General features: G+C 39.6%; 2 protein-coding genes across 13 annotated transcripts in view; one reads left to right on the forward strand and one right to left on the reverse strand.

Moving 5' to 3' along the window:
• Positions 1 to 4244, reverse strand: part of PRKN (parkin RBR E3 ubiquitin protein ligase) — an 802661-nt gene extending 798417 nt beyond the window's left edge. For both annotated transcript variants that reach the window (XM_068938910.1, XM_068938909.1), the window contains exon 1: positions 4174 to 4244. In XM_068938910.1, coding sequence (XP_068795011.1) covers positions 4174 to 4180 — 7 coding nt within the window. In that variant the 5' untranslated portion in view covers positions 4181 to 4244. The remainder of the gene's footprint in view (positions 1 to 4173) is intronic.
• The window catches only part of PACRG (parkin coregulated), a 266415-nt gene continuing 251580 nt past the window's right edge, over positions 3328 to 18162 (forward strand). For 2 of the 11 annotated variants that reach the window (XM_068938919.1, XM_068938922.1), the window contains exons 1-3: positions 6307 to 6404; positions 8765 to 8835; positions 10010 to 10101. Coding sequence is in view for 8 of the 11 variants with exons in the window: in XM_068938922.1 (XP_068795023.1) it covers positions 10096 to 10101 (6 nt within the window). In the remaining 3 variants the exon portion in view is untranslated. The other 9 variants (XM_068938923.1, XM_068938921.1, XM_009688354.2 and 6 more) reach the window with 8 other exon arrangements.

Consider the following 18162-nt stretch of genomic DNA (forward strand, 5'->3'; position numbering starts at 1 on the left):
TAAGAAAAGAAGTCTCCTCCCCTGCCCCTTGCTATTTACTTGGATTTCTTCTTGAATGGGGAAAAAGTCTTCACCTTGCTCTTCACGGAAACAAATAAATCCCTAATATCTAAATATATCTAACAGAAACTATAAGTCTCTTTAGATATCATATAATGCAGTATGAAGGTTAACTTTAAGACCTCGCTGATAAAGTTGTAACAAAATGTTTTGTAGGAGAATAAAATACAACTAGAATAAAACATACAACGGCTCTTTATGCCATATATAATATCTGTATATAATATCATACAATCACCCTACTTAAAAAAAAAAAAAAAAAGAACAAAGAACAAAGAACCCTAACAGAACAGGTCATGCATATGGAAAATGAGTTTGTATTATATTCTCAGATTTATGGTTTTTATTTAAGTCAATCATAAGAAACAAATTATTTCATATAACCATGAAGGAAGCATATTAGCAATCTACAACTCCAAAATACTATCATTCCAGTGAAAAGTAAATGTTTCAGTGGAAATACCCATAATGTTATGGAAAATAAAATAGAATATCAAGACGACAACCAAAACAGAAACCTCTATCTCATCATTTAATCATCAGAACATCTAAATACTGAGAGGGTGACAATTCCCAATATATTTTTTCTTTGGTTGCTATGCTGGCACCAACCTTCGCATCCTCAAGCCTGACACCAGTCCTTCATTCCAAATAAGATTTCCTTGTATTACTACATGTGCTTATGGGAAGAATAAGCCATTAATAATTTTCAGGGCATCAAGCATATGGTTAAAAATGCAAACTTGATAGTTATACCTCACTTCAGGAGTTTGATCCTACATGGGTGGGACTTGCCAGACTGTAGCTTTCTATATCTAATGGTATTTATTGGAAGTGCTAATACTGTTAACAGATGATTTCCTTTCTAATCAAGATCAAAAAATACTGTTTTGTTTAGAATAACTCTAGGAAAGTCAAGCTCAAATAAATGGGCCAAGCACATAAACAAGTCTTTCATATACGAAAAGAAGAAAACTTGTGAGCAAACTGTTCAGATTTTTAATAAGAAATTCATGAATATGTGCACATCAGATGCAGTACTACTACTGAATAAGCAGTGGGCCACAATTAAAAGCTAAAGAAGTGCCAAGTAAGTTGATCAAATCACGCAAAGCTAACAATACAAGACTTATTCAGCATCAGTTCTAACATTATGAAGTAGGAACTGTATGTTTCAGTATAAACTTTAGAGAAAGAAGGATTTACAGTCATGACACTACACATTCCCATGTTATAATAGTATCTTTCTGAAGCATTTTTAAGGATTCAGTGATAGTTGGCTTGTTTCACAATATGCTGGATTTGAAAACTAGTATTCTGAAGTAAACTTTGGTTGATTATCAAGCCACTGACAATTATCTGCTGAAAAGAGTATTTAGAGCCAGTTATGTTGATACCAAAGTACCTAGTGAATTCACCTAGTGAACGCCTTTTATGCACTCAAACTTCCTTATTTCAGCACGAGTAAGCCTGCTAAGCTAGCTGAGTACGTACTTTTGAACATCTTCAGCATTACCTTAAAAAAAAATCCTGCTTTTAAATAATTATTAAATTTTTTCTAGAGGAAGAAAATGTAAAACTTCTCTATAGAAAAGTTTCCTGAAGTCCTGCACTGAACATCCCATTAGCACACAGTACAAATTGACTGCAAAGTTTAAAAATAATACATATGTAAGTGAAATGGCAGTTTTAGGAATCCTTTTTGTGACCTAAAGTGAAACACATTACAGAACAAATAATCTTTCAAAAGCTTTTATAAAAGCAAGAGACACCTTGGGCATTTACCCTGCTCATTGCTTTTAAATATGTACACATGCAAAAGAACTAAAATCTGGGTAGCACTCATGCATTCAGTGCAATTGTGTCTGCTGCCACAGACTTTCCAGATGAATTTGTCCATGGGTTTTCTACACAAATGGACTGTTATAGAATTAACTTATGCTACCATGTTCTAATGCAAATATCATATAGATTAAAAAAATACATTTTTGAAAGCCTCAAGAAATAGCCTCTTACTGAAAAATCAGTATATACAAATTAAACATTATCTTTACTTTTCAGATAAAATTTTAGCATTGCAGCTGTGGTTACTTAGAAATCTACTTATAACCAAATCTTTCTCTAACTACTTTTAGAAACTATTCCAGATATTTTAAGTATTTTGAACATTTGTAATACATCACATTTTAAATTTTCAACTAAGTGTCTACCTGAGAAAAATTCATTGCACACAGTTCTTTGTAAATCTCTGTTCACTCAACAAAAACTAATAGGACAGTAGAATGTAATACAAATGGGATAAGCAATCATCTGAAGGCTATTAAAACCCCGTTATATAAATCAGTGGTATAGCCTCTTCTGGAATGTTATGGGATACAGAAAAAACCCTTCCTCTGCAAAATATACTGAAAAATAGCATATGGGGAAAGAGTTCATAGAAGAGCCATGACCACGCTCAAACACTTGGAGAAAGACAGAATAAAAAGGTCTGGATTTTTCTACTTTGCTATTTTCTTCGCTAAATTAAGAAGATGTTGCTTTTATAGCTGCAAATCAGGTAAAGCTCCGTTTACAGATTTTAAACTAATTGGGAAGTATATTTCATAACCAGTATTCACAAATATTGTTGCCATCACAATGAAAATAAAACTGTAATACCTCAACCATATAAAAATGCTATCTTTATATGCAGTGTGAGTCATCACGTATTTGGACTTCAGTAAAAGGGCTGGAAGCATCAGTAACCACACAGGAATCCCTTATGTACACATAACTTACTGCTTTTTTTGAAAGCATTGTGTTAATTTGTTAATGCATTCAAAAATAAACAACATAGTTCTGTAAAGTCATGTATGTCATGTACTATTCCAAGACGTCCTATCAGAGGTGGACAAAGCACTGAAAGGTGGAAGACAGTGGAATACCTGATATCCTGCGGTTTCTTAAATCAAGCCTTTTATGTAAAACAGCCTCTGTTACATCAGAAAAAAATACTCCAAACAACAACTAAAAACAGTAATTAAGGTCCTAAAGCTAGAAACAGACTGTTTGCAGACCTACTCATATAGATTGAAAACATCACATATAAAACTTCTTTAAACTTTCATTTTAACTCTTATGCTTAAAGAAAACATTACCCAAATGTTCAAATTCATGTTTTGCCAAGAAAAATGTCTGGTAGAAAGAGTCATGGGATTCATGGAGCAAGTTGAAAAGATACTTTTCAGATGTTAAATTAAAGAAGCCAAATCACTTTGATCACAATTGACCGCAGGCTTTTTACCTTGATCAGGTTGTATGTAGATAGCAAATATGGCACCTACATTGAAAACGAAAGGAAATGAACAGCCTGAAGAAAGGAATTTTTAGAACACACCTACCACAACTTACAGCTTTTACTTTTAAATAATCCACACTGAAAAAGTGAAAACAAGATGGGGAGGTAGGACTACAAAACGCATCTCGTGACTTGTGGGGCTCCCCAGCACGGATACATCTTACAGGTAACAGGGGAAAACAAAACGGTGAGCACGGAAGACAACCGATTCACGTACTGCACCGACATCAGGCGGATGTAGCGCCCCACCAGAGCGGCCCAATTCCCAACCTGCATGAGGACAAAATTGCTTCTTTCCGAGCCCACTGCCCGCAACCGCGGCGCCAGAGCAACCACGTGCGAGCTGACAACCCGTGACACGGCAGAAAGCAAGGCCGAAGCGGTGGGTGAACCACGCACAGCTCGCCTAGCCGCATGGACAGAGGCGCGCGGAGGGGGAGCCGTCAGCAGTGACCTTCGCGGGAACAAGGGCAGGACGCGGCGCGGCGCGGCCCCCTCGGACCACAGGGACGCGCTGAGCCGCCGCCGCCGCCGCCCGCGGCCCTCACGTGCCGCAGCGCGGGGCCCGCGAAGCCCCGCGGCCGCCCAGGCGCCGCCCCGGCCCCCACAGCCGGCCCCGGGGCGACCCGCGGCCGCTGACAGCGGGCACCTGCCACCGGCGGACAGGCCGGCAGCGCGGACGTGCCTGCGGGGAGCCGCCGCGGCCCCGCCGGCGGCGGCCGAGAGGCGGGAGGAGCTGCATCCGGGCTCTCCCCCTCACTGAGGCGCTCACTCACCTATCATGACGGCGGCGGGCGCGGGGGCGCGAGCGCGGGGGCGCGCGCACGCGGCCGCCCCAGCGCTCGCTCCGGCCGCGGGCGCGAGCGGCGGGGCCGCCCGAGCGGCCCGCGCCGGCGCAGGGCCCTCTGGGAAGCGTAGTTCTGGCGTCTTCACGCCTCTCAGCTCGCCTCACGTCAGCGCCGCTGCTTGACACCTTGTAGTTGATACCTGTTAGTTTCCGCTGGATGGCTCCGTCCCTCGCGGGCCGCGGGGCCCTGCCCTGGGGGCCGGGGGTTTCCGTCAGCCTCGTGCTTGCCCTGCGCACGTGACGGCCGCCGGGTGGTTGAGGCGGCCGGTTGTTGACGCGTTGCCTAGCGACGGGCGCGAGTGCGGGACGCGTGCGGCCGTCGGCACCGGTTAGTGCCCCGCCCCCAACGGACCCCGGCCGAGGGGCCCTTGCGGGTGGCGCAGGGGTGAGGAGGGGCAGGCGCTGGCCGGGGGGAGGCGCCGGGCAGGCAGGCAGGGGCGAGAATTGGCCCGGGGTGGCGGGCGAGAAGGGCAGGTGGCGATGGAGGGCCAGGGAAGGAGGAGCGGGGGCTGTGGGGAAGAGGAGGGCGAGCCGGGGGTGCAGAAGGGGGCGAGCGAGGAGGCCGGGCAGGGGCAGAGAAGGAGCGGGAGGGCTAAGGGAGGGGTCGTGCCCTTGGTTGGGAGGGGGGCAGAGGCAGACGTGCTGCGTTTCTAACTCACTGGGTTGGGCTTTTCTGTTTTCAGTCTGTGTTTTGGTTCTTGTCCCTCGTGGACGCTGCTGGTAGAGGGGATGGTAGTGGAGAAGGCGGGTTCGAGCCCCCCGAAGACCGTAGGTGACAGGCGGCCCCAGCAGCAGGAGCCACTGGGGCACGTGAAGAAAAGCAAGCAGCAGGTCAGCGATGGATTCACTGTCAAAGCCATGATGAAAAACACCGTGGTATGTCTGCTGCTAGTGTAGGGGTGGTGTTAACTGATTTACTCGCACGTGCCCAGGAAGCATAGCAAACCAGAACTGGGGACAGAGACTGACAGGCAGGTGTGTGGGTTGCTAAGACTTTATTTGGAGTTTGTCAGTTGCTGGAATTACTTTCAGATTTTACAGAAGTGTTATCATAAGGTAACAGCCTGTGCCTGTGGAAATGTTGATGCTTTGCCTCAGAATACATTGCTTCAGTGTCACCGTATTTCTATATTGATTTTTATTGGCAGTGCACGTTGTATTAAAGTACTAGCATGTAGAATTGCGTGCAAGGCTTGCCACTCTGTGTTTAGCAAACTCCTGTCACGTGATACTGTAGTGTTGTATGAAAACATGTTCATCTGCTGTTGCTTTGTGGTATAAATTTGGTGTGAATGTCACACAGGATGACAGGGACCTGGAAAATATGTTTCATTTTTAAAATATGCTTGAAAAACAATAAAAGCCTTTCACACTATAGGAGACTATTCAGTTGGAAACAAATGTTGATTCTGTGATAGCTCTTAGAATGAGCAAGATAAAAATCTAGCAACCTCCTTTCATTAATTGACTGAACTTTTAATGATTTTAGAGGTATACAAGTGAAAATACTAGGTTTGGGCACTTTTGTGTTGTTCTATATTGGTTTATTTGACTGCTTCTATTAGATTTTAGGAATAAAAATAAAAGCTTCAGCTAGTTCAGAATGCAGATGTTCAGCATGACCGTGGTCAAGCTGTTATGAGCACACATCTGTACATAAAACTCCTAGATAGCTTTTTGTTTGTTTGTTTACTTCTGAGTACAATTCAAGTTGTTAGAAAAGTTTTGTCTTCTCAGGATTTTTCAGTTGTGTATATTCTTGTAATAACTGCTATGAAATACATGATTTCCTGTGTTTTGCTTGAACAGTTAACCCTGTTACAGTCTTCCTGGGCTTGTTGTTTCTAACAGCATTTTTTTTTAAAGTTTTTAAACAAACTTCAAATGGAAAGAAATTGTATAAATGAACATTCTTTTTCAGTGGTAGTAAAATTAAAGCATGCTTGACCTCAGTAGAATGAATGTAAAGCAAAAACAACCGGCGTTTTGCCTTAAAGATTGTTTGATTTGTTTGTTTTTAATTCTAGATCTATGTGGCATAGACTGTAACACTTCAGCAAGTTTAAGGATTAATTTTTAAAGACATTTCCTCTTCTCCAGACAAAATTTCACTTCACAGGAATAAGTGCAAATATGCATTCATGCATTGATACTTCAAAGGTACTTGATCTAGTCTAGAAGAATCAGCAGAGTTTCAGCAGCATTGAAGAATCTCTGTATTTCATTAAAAAAAAAGAGCTTTGGCTGATGACTATAGCTTAAGCTATCAGTTTAATCAGAATTTAAGTTTTCTTGTAAATAATTAAAGTTTTAACTTATGGCTAGGATTCTAACTTTCTAAACATTAACAGAATGTTAAACTATGTGGTACTCTGTAATCAGCAAAGGGGCAAATCTGCTGCCTCTTGGGCGGCTCATTGAATCATGGAAATGATAGTTGGCAGGGACCCCTGAAGGTCATGTAGTCCAACCTGCCTTTTAAAGTGGGGCTGTCACTGGCACTAGACCAGGTCAGCCACGCATTCGCCTTGCTGAGCCGTGAGCTCCAAGGGCAGGTTCCGTGACCTCCCTGGGCAGCCTGTTCCATTGCAGCCCTTCCCTCCTGGTGCCCTGCCAGCGGTGATGTTAACAGACATCTCACCCTTTCCACAGAGTGTGTTCATAACTCCTTGCTTAGGACCTAGTGAAACTGTTAGAGGTCCCGGAAGATTCATAATGCCGTGGCTGTTTCTTGCAAAAGGTCTGAGTGAGGCCAGGAAGCCACTGGAATTATTTTCCTGGGGTCAGTGCTCAAAAAGTTAGGGTACAGTTAGGAATAATATCTCACTGCCATTCTATATCTGTTCAGAAGTGGGAGTTCCTTTTCTCTTCTCCAGCAACTGATGAAATGGAGCTTCAGATTTCTTAAGTAGTCACTTCCCAGAGGTTGACATCATAGGTGAAGTTGTCATGGGTGGCTTAGGAATTGATTGGTGGGTTAAAGGCATAGCAAACTAATATAGTTAAGGCATAGTAATTCTTTTTGTTAACAGCCTGCCAAGGAACAGTGTTGCCAACAACATGTTCAGCATCTCCAGGTCAAACAACTAGGTATGGATTTGGTGGAAGCATACAGTGAGGCTTAAACTCTTAGCGTAGAGTCTAACAGGTTACCATTATGCCTATATGGCTGTAAATGTTGTAGTAAAGGTTCCAGAATACTGCTTGTGCAAAGAGTGTCTCACTAAATCATTTTTCATGGAAGTCACTGGATAAATTGTCTTCCCAAGTCTAACTTTGTAGCCGGTAGCCAGCCAGTAGTCAGTACAGAATTATAGGCCTCTGGCAACTCTCGCAGAATACTGAGAGGCAATCTCATCAATGTGTACAAGTATCTGAAGGGAGGGTGTCAAGAGGATGGGGCCAGACTCTTCTCCGTGGTGCACAGTGACAGGACAAGAGGCAACAGGCAGAAACTGAAACACAGGAAGTTCCAGCTGAACATGAGGAAAAACTTCTTCACTGTGAGGGTGACTGAGCACTGGACCAGGTTGCCCAGAGGGGTAGTGGAGTCTCCTTCCCTGGAGTTATTCAAAAGCCATCTGGACACACTCCTGGGTAGTGTGCTGTAGGTGACCCTCCTTAAGCAAAGGAGTTGGACTAGATGATCTCCAGAGGTCCCTTCCGACCTCAACCATTCTGTGATTCTGTGATTCTGTATTATTCAAGAGTTTTCTCAGCTTTGGCATGTTATATCTAAAATTTATTAATTTAAATACATTACTTGATAAAAGATTCACCAAGAGTATTATTCCTGAACTGAGGAATGTATTTGGTTATATATTATTTCCTTCCAAAACTGAAAATGTATTTAGCAGTGTAGATTTAGAACTAGATTCAATAAAGGTCTTCCACAGTAATAAGCTAGGTACGAATGACATTTACATCTTATTTGTTTAGTCTTCAAAGTGGAATCAAGAATGCCATGTTAGGTGCTTAGACTTCACATCTAATCCATGGGTAGAATTAGGAAAAAAACTAAAAACTTGTATGCACAGTAGAAAAATGTTTGTATGTGAATCTGGGCAGCAGGAGGATACCTCTGTTCAATTCTGAATCTCTCCAAACAGTTGGTTATTTTTTCCCAGACACCTAACAAAGCTTATTTTTGGCCTTCTGCTCCTGTCCATGAGAGAATAAGTATTAGTGCCCATCTTTTCTGTAATAATCTAGTAGTAAAAGCACTTTTGCAGAGAGAAGATTCATTTTGCTATTTAGGGAAAGGTAGGGAGGGAATTCAAGACTTTATCTCCCGCCTTTTAGAAGAATCTCTTAACTAGCAAGCTACAGAGTAGCTGAGGTAGAAAAGATGGTATAAGGAACAGTTTCCACCTATACTTCCGAAGTTCTATTACTGTGCTGCAAAGAATTAAGGATTCGTAGGGCTAGAACGAGGTACAGTAGGAAAGTCAGTAGCCAATATAGTATAGTGAATGTATCATCCATACTGGAGCCTGGGAGCTTTGGTTTCTGAATTTTAGGTCCACTCTTGCTGGCTAGGATGGGATCTGATGGTTCTGGAATTGAATTCGAGCTTAAGACAACCTCTCTCGTGAGTACTGAGCCCATAAAGCTATAAATCCATGTTCTCGTTTTTTGCTTTTTTCCATGAACCTTGAATTCCTCACTGTACAGACCCAGGGCTTCATCAGGGAGGGTAGAGTTTATCTTTCCTCTGCAGGTCCTCCTTTAGTAACACTGTTACTGTGTAAGTTGGAGTACCCTTCCCTAACATGTTATTGAACTTCTCTGGCCAAACAGAGTACTGAATTCAGATAACCTTCTTCCTAGCCTAGTACTTAAACCAGTAGGCCTTATATAGAAAATGTCACTATTCCATCTGTGTTGCATGAAAGCAGTCAGAAATTGCTGTTAGTAATGTGTTAGTCTCACACATCTTGCCTATGTGTGAGACGTAAAGTGAGAATGTTTGCTGGTTGAATTTATAAGGGGAGTGATGCTAAGAATTATTCGGTTCCTGGATCACAAATACTGCAGCAGAGCTATTCAAACCTGGAAGAATCTTAGGTATGTGCAGAAGCACACCTCCCATCTCCTAAAAGAAGTGTAATTGCTTTTAAGCTGAACAAAGGTTATTTGGATTCCAGTTTTGAATTTCCGTTCCTCTGTTCCTGATTTTCCATTCCTCTGTTCCTGGATTGGACTGAGACCTCAGTCTGTCATGTTTAAACTCCTCCTTCACACAATAATCTCAGTACTGTGTGTTGCGAAGAATTTCTTTACATAATGAGGGATAATAACTCATAGGAAGAGTTTCATTTTAACCACAGAGTTAATGTGATTCATTTAAATTCTGCAACTTGGGATTTGATACTCTGTTCATATTCATTCACAGTGTATAACTAAAACTTTTTTTGTTATTTGCATTGTAGGAGTAACAGTGTGTAATCATTGGTTTTAAGTCCATAGGAAAGTGGCATTTACAAAAAATTGTTTTACCTTTTTATTAGAATAGCTAATTCAATTGGAAAAAGCAGAAAAGTTTTGGGCAAGCAGATGTCAAGTTACAGGCATATTTTGATAAAAGTTTATTGAGCAGTAGTATGTTTAACAATAGTAATTTTGTACAATCTGCAAGTATAGTTCAGTGAACACTGTACGTCAGTTTAAACTGTCACTGCTCTGGAGGGTAGTCCTCTCTATTTTCTGTTTCAGGCTGTTTATTACTGCTACCCCTTATTGTGTACGTGTATACATTTATACAGTGTTGGGAGATGCTGAGCTGATCCTGCTGAAAAGTACTCCTACGTGTTTAAACACTGTTCCACAGTGTTGAACTGCAGTCTTACGGATGCAGGCAAGTAAAGCCCCTGCTGCCGCAAGGCTCCTCTGTCCCACGCTCCTCCCTGCCCTGATGCATGTTTCTGCCTCCCTCTTGCATTTACATTGGTGTTTCTCGCAGCTGCACAGGTAGTTGGATCTGCTCTAAGTCATTAAAGTTAACAGGAATACATTGTCAGGGCAGGCTGTGTGGGTGGGAATGCCCTTCTCAGCAACATCGCCATCTTAATTCATTTAAGCCTGTTGTGAAAGTGAGTTCTAATAGAGTAATTCGATGAACACTGAAGGTAGCATAAACTTGCAGTGCAATCGAAAGGTTTGGTCTTCACCCCTGGACGTTTATTCTTCCTCTGCACAATATAAACATTTGTGGGGCTATGCAGTGAGCCAGGCTAGGATTCTGGTTAAACCTAAATTAAAAGCAACTCAACATTTTGTTTCACAAAATGTGCAGTGCAGACTTGACATATAGTTCTCTAACAGTATAAGCTACCAACAGTTATGGCTGCTATAGTCCTGCCTGCTCCTGCTGCATATTCTTACCTCCTCCTCTGCGCTAGCGCTTACAGTCATGGAACTGAATTGGTGAGCAACTTCACTTACTTTATATCCAAACAAGAAAAGTTTCAACTCAGAGAGGTTTTCATTTAGCTTCAGAAACTTATGTACACTTCCAAATTCCTGCTTATTTTTACTGTACTGGCCATATTGATAGTATAATGGGAAAGCAGAATATACAGGAAAAATACTGTTTAATATAAAAAAGGTCATAGTGTCTTCTGAGAGCCTGTATTTCATATGGTGTTTTTCAGCTTTAAATTACACGATTTAATCGTTCTACTCTTGATATTTTAAAAGACTTTAAAATTGGCCCTTAATTTTTGCACATTTGGGGGAAGGTTGGTATTTTTCATAGCCACAGTGAAAAGATTTGTTTAATATTCTCAAGTATGAAGAAATCAATGCTATTTAATTTATGAAAATCTGTTACCTACTTGAATCTCCAGTACATCTTTTTTTTCTAATTCTGTCATATGAATGAAAATGGCTAATAAGCAGATTATCAATTAGAATCCATTTCATGTTTTTGATTGACATTTCTTATTGTCTTAAATCACTTCATTTATTTTATTCACAATATTTCACAGAGAGAAAGACCTTGAAAGTTTTTAAATTTCATAGTTGGAGGAGGTAAATACATAGTGACAGTGATGTTTCAAGACTCCTTTGCTAATCTTTTTTTTTATGAACTCATGAATAAAATATTCTCACTGACTATTTTAAATATGAATTGCAGAGACAATTGTCAAATTCAGTCAGTTCTGGCATTAGAATAAAACTATTTTAAACTACATACTGAAAACTGCTATAAAAGAGCAAATATCAGGTTAAATTTTTGTATGTATATGAGATAAATACTCTTAAATGTTTATGGATATCATACAAGTTGAAATCCTACAATTGTCTGAGTATGTGAGTATCTTAGTCTTGGGTTTTTTGAATGAAGCAGGCATCTCGTTTTCAAATGCTTGGCTACAGGTGTAGGAATTCAGAACAAAGTATTATGTAATAGTTAATAGCAGTAGTCTCAGAAAAAGATTTTAAGCAGCCAGCTTGCTGAATAGCAAGTTATCTGAAGTCAGCATTTCCCACATGAGGCTTTGCATCCATCTAGAGCTAGCCAATAGAAAAATGTGAAAGGGGTGAATTGTAAAGCATCTACAATGCACCTTTCTCAGGACCCAGAGTCCATAACCCCTTCATAAGAATGTATGTGCATATTCTTTCTTTCGAAAAGCTGATGAGCTTGATACCTTTTTTAAAAAAAAAAAAACAAACATCTTACACAAAACAAAAAGTGGCTGGATCACTTCTCTGGGACATTGAAAAGACCTCTTATTTGAAGGAAGTGAAAGTTAGCTATCTAGGCAGGATGCCTTAAATTACACATTGCAAGTAATTGGAGTCAGAAAGGAGGAGCAGTGACACCTCCATCTCTTTACTGAAAGTGGGGTATGGGGCAAAATAATTACATAGAAGAGAGGGGAAGGGAGTAAAAGACTTGGCCTGACTCTCAAAGTAGGGAAACTTGGGTGGCTGTTTAAAATTAAGAAGCTACACTGGGAGCAGAGACCACATATCCCTTCCAAATGAGTTCTCTGTGCAATCATAAAGAAAACGAGGTTCACTTCTGTTCTCTCAGCCAAGGAATCTTGAATTATTTGTACAACGTTGATGCTTGAAAAGAAGGAATGACATTGTGAATTCAATGGGATTTAGGTTTGAAACTGTGAATTTGAGCCCTGATATCTGGATTTTGATTGGGCTCAGGCTGAGATGCTAAGTTGCTAAGAATTTAGGTGTGATGATGTTTATCACAATCAAATCTGAAAAGCATGTCTTTTAGAACAGTTCTGTGTGTGCCGAGAAGTGCACCTGCCTAGAAGCATATGTGGTATTTAGGTCCTTCTAGAGTCCTAAATTTAGTTTAGTTTGACACAGTCTTCAGGATACCACATGAATTGGCATTACATGCTTAAACTTTTATATGACCTTTTATCATTGAGGCTAAAAAATACGTGTACGTTTAAAGATAAATATGTGCTTAATTCCACTGATGAATTAGATGAGAATGTTCAGCACCTTACAAAATCAGCTCAGAACAAAATATAAGTAAAAATTTAAATCATACTATTCAATTAGAGCATTGAATTGATTGTAAGTAAAAGAATGGCTTATGGGGTGTGCCGCACAACAGCAGCTAGGCAAGGATATGCTGCTTGGAAGAAGACAGGGCCTGGATTGTATGATTGGAAAGGTATAATGGCATGAAGCTTCTTGAAGGGGAAGAGGTATAGCCAAAAAGAGGTGGCTGGAGTGAGAATGGGGCAGCGTAGTAGTAGGGAAAAGTGACTAGGGAAGGAAATAGGCAGCACAGAAAATCTCTGAAGCAAGACAAAGGTCGCGTAAGAGGCAGCGTTTGTCTGCCATCGGCAGACACTAACAGTGGAGTCTGTCTAGCTCAGGCGACTGAAGCACCAACTGCGTGCAGAGAAGCTGAGCAAACTGAATTTGTTCAGCCTGGAGATGAGAAAGGTTCCAGCCCCCCCAGCACTTTTGAGAAGGTAATCAGGCAGACAAAGCCACTGTGGTGCATGGTGGGAGGAGATAAGACAACAGGCGTCAATTGGAATGAGAGCTTCAGGGTATAAGGAAAAGGTTTTTCACTCTGAGGAGAGTGAAGCACAGAGGCAGATTGCAAAGAGAGGCTGTGCAGTCTCTGTCCTCAGAGGTTTCCAAGATGCGACTGGAAAAGCCTTGATCAACCTGGTCAGATCTCATTGCTGACTCTGCTTTGAGGAGGCGGTTGGCCTGGAGACTTCCTGAAGTCCCTTCCAACCTGAATTTTCCTATGATCCCACCTCTTCTTGCATGAGAGGCTGGCTTGTGGCTGCTCCATGGCTCTGTTACTACTAATGTCAGACAAATTAGTGATGATTAAGTGACTTTTCAACTGAGGGAAGAAAAGAGAAATGAAAATTGAGAATTTTCACTTTTAACAGTTTTGCTGCTTTTCTGAAGATGTCATGTGAAGGGCTGGGGAGAACCGCATACCACAGCTAAGAATATACTTTATTTTTCAGACAACTCAGTCTCCCTTCTCACTCTCAAAACCACTATGTAATACCATATTGTTCTGGTTATAATCGTCAACTGCAGCATAAATCTAAGATTGGCTTTAATAAGTAGAACAACATGAATAAGGCTGCAGCAGTGCTTGGGTAGCAGCAGCAGGAACTTAGCTGAAATCCCTGGTGCAGCTCCTTCTTTTTGTACAGTCTGCTCCAACAATTACTGCTGCCAAATACAAATGCTGTAAGGAATTGAGGCAGTAGGCAGTGTCTGTAGCTGTCAGCCTCTGGATGTTGTCCCTTGTCTCACAGTCTCATCTTGTCACTAGTTTAAGTAGCATTGGAAGCTCTAAGGGGATAAAGAAGGATGGGAGAAATAGCATAGCGTTTGCTATCTCCATCTGCAACTGGAGAAAGTAGTGGGAGAACAGTGGGGAAAGAGAAGAAGTGGATGTCTCTTCTCAAAGCGGGGATCTGGGTGATCACTAGTCCAGTATGATTTTTGCTATGACTGTGCTCCCAGAACTTCTCCACAGAGGAGTTGAAGCCAATTTGCTCTGTTGTAAGCAGAAAGGACTAGAGTCTATAACAGGGACATGGAAGTTTTCTCCTTCTGTTTGATACTTCCATTGAATACATATGCTTGGTCTGCTTTTGGTCTGCTTTTAACTGAAGCAGTCTGTCAGAATTTGAGAATTTTTTTTTAATAAAAAAATTTTCATTTTTTTCTTTAAGCTTTCTTAATCATTTTGAGATGCTGATTACTGTGAAACCAAAAGGTAGTACAAAACAATGCTGTTGATATGTTGATAAAACTTCTGATCTTTTTTTGTATGTGTAACAGAAAAAAATCGTGTGAAAGACTGAGTGGTTCCTCCCAGTAGTAGCCGATTTCTTGATATATTTGACATTTATGTAAGCAGTTTGCCACATTTTGTTAGGATAGTTATATAATTTTTGCTGCAAAATGTATTATTCTCTGATAACTGCCTTTGTTAGATAAAATACATGTCAGATAAGATGAAGTACTTTGTCATAAAAGTCCAGCATGTGGGCGCAATGTGCTGAAGGGCTGCTGTATGGAAATCCTATGTTTCCTAGTTGCACTCTGACTCAGTGGGTACATTACAAATAGGCTGCTTAATATAGTTGCAAATTCTTGTCTATGATGGGTTTAAGTAAAGGGATTGCTCCTGAGAGCAATGGAATTCTAGAGGCGGAAGAGAACTTAATTGAAGAATCAAGGCCTTTTATCTGGCAGAACAGGATTTTGATTAGATAAAAAAAACCTGCATGAATTAAAATAAGATAATACACACTTAATTTAGGTTTTCTTACCCTTGTGATGTTATGAAGTTTGCATTCTTATCTATTTGAAAACAAGATGTACAGTAAAAAAAGAAAAGTTACTCTACATCCATATTTCTGTAAAGGGTGATGTCAAGATCTTGGTAGCAAGAGCAAATATAGATTTCTTTTGAGTTGAATAGTAGAAGTATATGAATAGCACATACTTCTTTACTGAAAGTTAATATCATTAGCCTGTTTGGGATCATACCAGCTTAGTGATTTTTTTTGTGATAGAAGATATTTTATCACTCATGTAAAGAATTGTATACTGCAGTGAGTACAAAAGTCCTGCATGATAAGTAAGAAAGGTAAAGCATAATATAAAATATACTATTGTGTGTATGATGAAAACTCTTCAGTGCCTTGAAGGTAGCTTGGCACGACGTTGAGGTCCCATGTAAAAAAAAACGTTTGGAGGATGAATAGACAGTTACAGTTATGTTTTGATATCTATTTCATTAATGATAATCGTACTACTGAGATCTTTTTGTGTTGTTGGTAGGCGATTACAGCATTCTGTACCAAAAGTGATATAAACACAAATCAAAGGGTACTTCCTTTTCCTACTCATCTATCTTGTGTGCATAATGGATCCCTTAGTTTCTCTGTTATAACAGCTAAACATTACATCTCATGATTATTATAGGAAATGAAGAACAATTTTTGCATAACTTGCTTGGACTCACCCATTTGTTCTTGAAAATATCTTTAGATAGTAAGTCTTCTAAAGTACCAAGTTTAGTAGGTCTTTCATTCTTTCAAGAATTATTCAGATAGGATTTCTTTTCTGTTATTTTCGTTTAAGATTTATCTTAAATGAAAGCCCATGGTTTATGGAATGAAATATTATTTCCTGTGCTTTTTTTTTAATATATCCTTTTATAATAATGTTTTAGAGGTATTCTAAAAAATCCATATGCCTTGAATTAGTTTCCTTTCATTGCAAGTCCAGTTTGTATAGAATTAGGGGAGGTACTATATGATCATGCCGTGAGTATCCTCGTCTTCTGTTTTAAGACTGATCGTTTGATTTAGAAAAGAGTAGTGGTCCATATTTAGAACCTGTAGAGAAAATAAAATGTGCCTCTGCTTTTCTTACTGACCTATTGCTATTGATTTAATCAGACGTTAGTGCTTTGCGTTAGACATCGTCTTAGCTACAACCGTTCAGGCAAAGGTTTATGTGTACTTTACTAACATTAGCAGCCAGAATTCGATAAACCTAACCTCTCCATTTTTCAAAGAAGTTGAAAACATGTATTCTTACTACCCAAATCAAATCTACCTTCCTCTTTCTACAGTTATCTATTGCTCCATGCTCATTTTTTCTCTAACTTTCTTTACATATCCTTCAGCTCTCTCATTTTTTCATAGTAGTGATTTTCTCTTGCAATGATATTTAATGCTTGGGGTGGGGAGAGCATTCCATGTGGCTTAGGAACCTTTTAGAGGAGGTACTTATAAAGCTTCTACCCAGGCCTTATTAGAATAGCCTAGATACTCAGTTTTACTGTAAGAAATGTCTAAGGAATGAGCTCATTATACTTCTAAATTGCAGCTTCGTAGGTAAGACTGAAAAGTTATTTTCCACAGGAAGTGTACATGTATTAGCTGAATTTTTACATTATTTAGACAATGTTTTATTACCTCATCTCCTGCTCTTCTAATTTGTGCGCCCTTCATTTATTTTGTCAGGTTTTAGGTTAATAGTTTAAGGTCAGAGGAACAATTAATATTACTTGATTCCTTCTCCTGCATAAAATACCCTGTCCAGCTTCACAAAACGTGTAAGTTCTGGTTGAGTTAGAAGATATCTTTTTTTTTTTAAAGTCATCCAACCCTAATGTAATGATGGAGTCAGAGAGTTCACTGCATCTGGAAGTCATGCTAGTGTTTAACCAATTTAACCAATGTGCCACTGTTACAAATTTGCTCTTTTACGTTTCTAGTCTGCGTTTGTCTTCTTTTAGCTTTTAGTTTTTGAATTCTGTTTTTGAAGTCATAACTAGAGAGTCTGCTTTCCCTGAGAAGATGCTTACTGGTTATCCCCATGTATGGATTTTACAGCTAGTCTGTATTTACATATAATCTGCCACCGAACGGTTAAATTTCACTGCGTAAATATTTTAGTTAGCCATCCCCTTACAGAGAGATACTACCTTTAAAAATCCACAAAAGTAATGTTTTATCATTCTTCAGACTTCTACTTAAAACCTACTTATATCATGAATATTTTATGAACTTCTGATATGCCTTTGCACATATTTAAAATGTATTATAATATTATTATTCAGAACAACAATCTAGTCTTAATATTTTATTTGATAGTGTCTGAGGATTTTTGCTCATCCAATTGTTCATCCAGTATGAAGATTTCAGGCAATGCTCTAAAATTGTATAAAGTCCAGCACATATAATCTGTCATTTAACTTTATTTTTAAAAAAGCAACAACAAGAAAAAGAGCAAAATTGTATCAGTACAAATCAGTCAGTTACACATTCAAGCTTACATGGGATTTCACAAACTCTTTAATCTAGTGTTATCTGACAAAAGGAATCTTTATAACACAGAAATTGTAATTGTGTGTCAACCATTGACTCTACTGTGCCTGTAGTATACAGCATTCAGATGTTTGGATATAAATTTTGTTGAGGAAACTACTGGGTTTTAACAGGGTTGTTTTTATTTGGATCATAATTTTTTTCTTTTTCCTGTCACCACACAGAATGGAAAATTGTTTCCTCTTAGGTGAGAAAACAAATGGCCCTTCAGCAGCAGTAGACCAGTTCTTCCTCTACTGTGCGATGTTTCATTAGCCAGTAATAACAGAGCATATATTAAAATACGTTTATGGGGGCAGTCACTAAATTGCCATTAATAAATCTGTACGTTCTTAATTTGTTTTAAGCTTGATGTTCCATATGATGATCCTTGAAAGGTATTCCTGACGCTCCCATTGTGTCATTTTTTCCCCCTTTTTTTTTCCTATTTTTTCTTGTGTTTCCAGCAAGTGGAACACTGAGAGCTCTTGTTCTTTTATGATACTAAGTGTGCTACATTTTTACAGGTTTTAAGTTAGTACTCTTTTAACACA

This window comes from Struthio camelus, chromosome 3 (genome assembly GCF_040807025.1).
Source record: "Struthio camelus isolate bStrCam1 chromosome 3, bStrCam1.hap1, whole genome shotgun sequence".
Taxonomy (NCBI): Eukaryota; Metazoa; Chordata; class Aves; order Struthioniformes; family Struthionidae; genus Struthio; species Struthio camelus.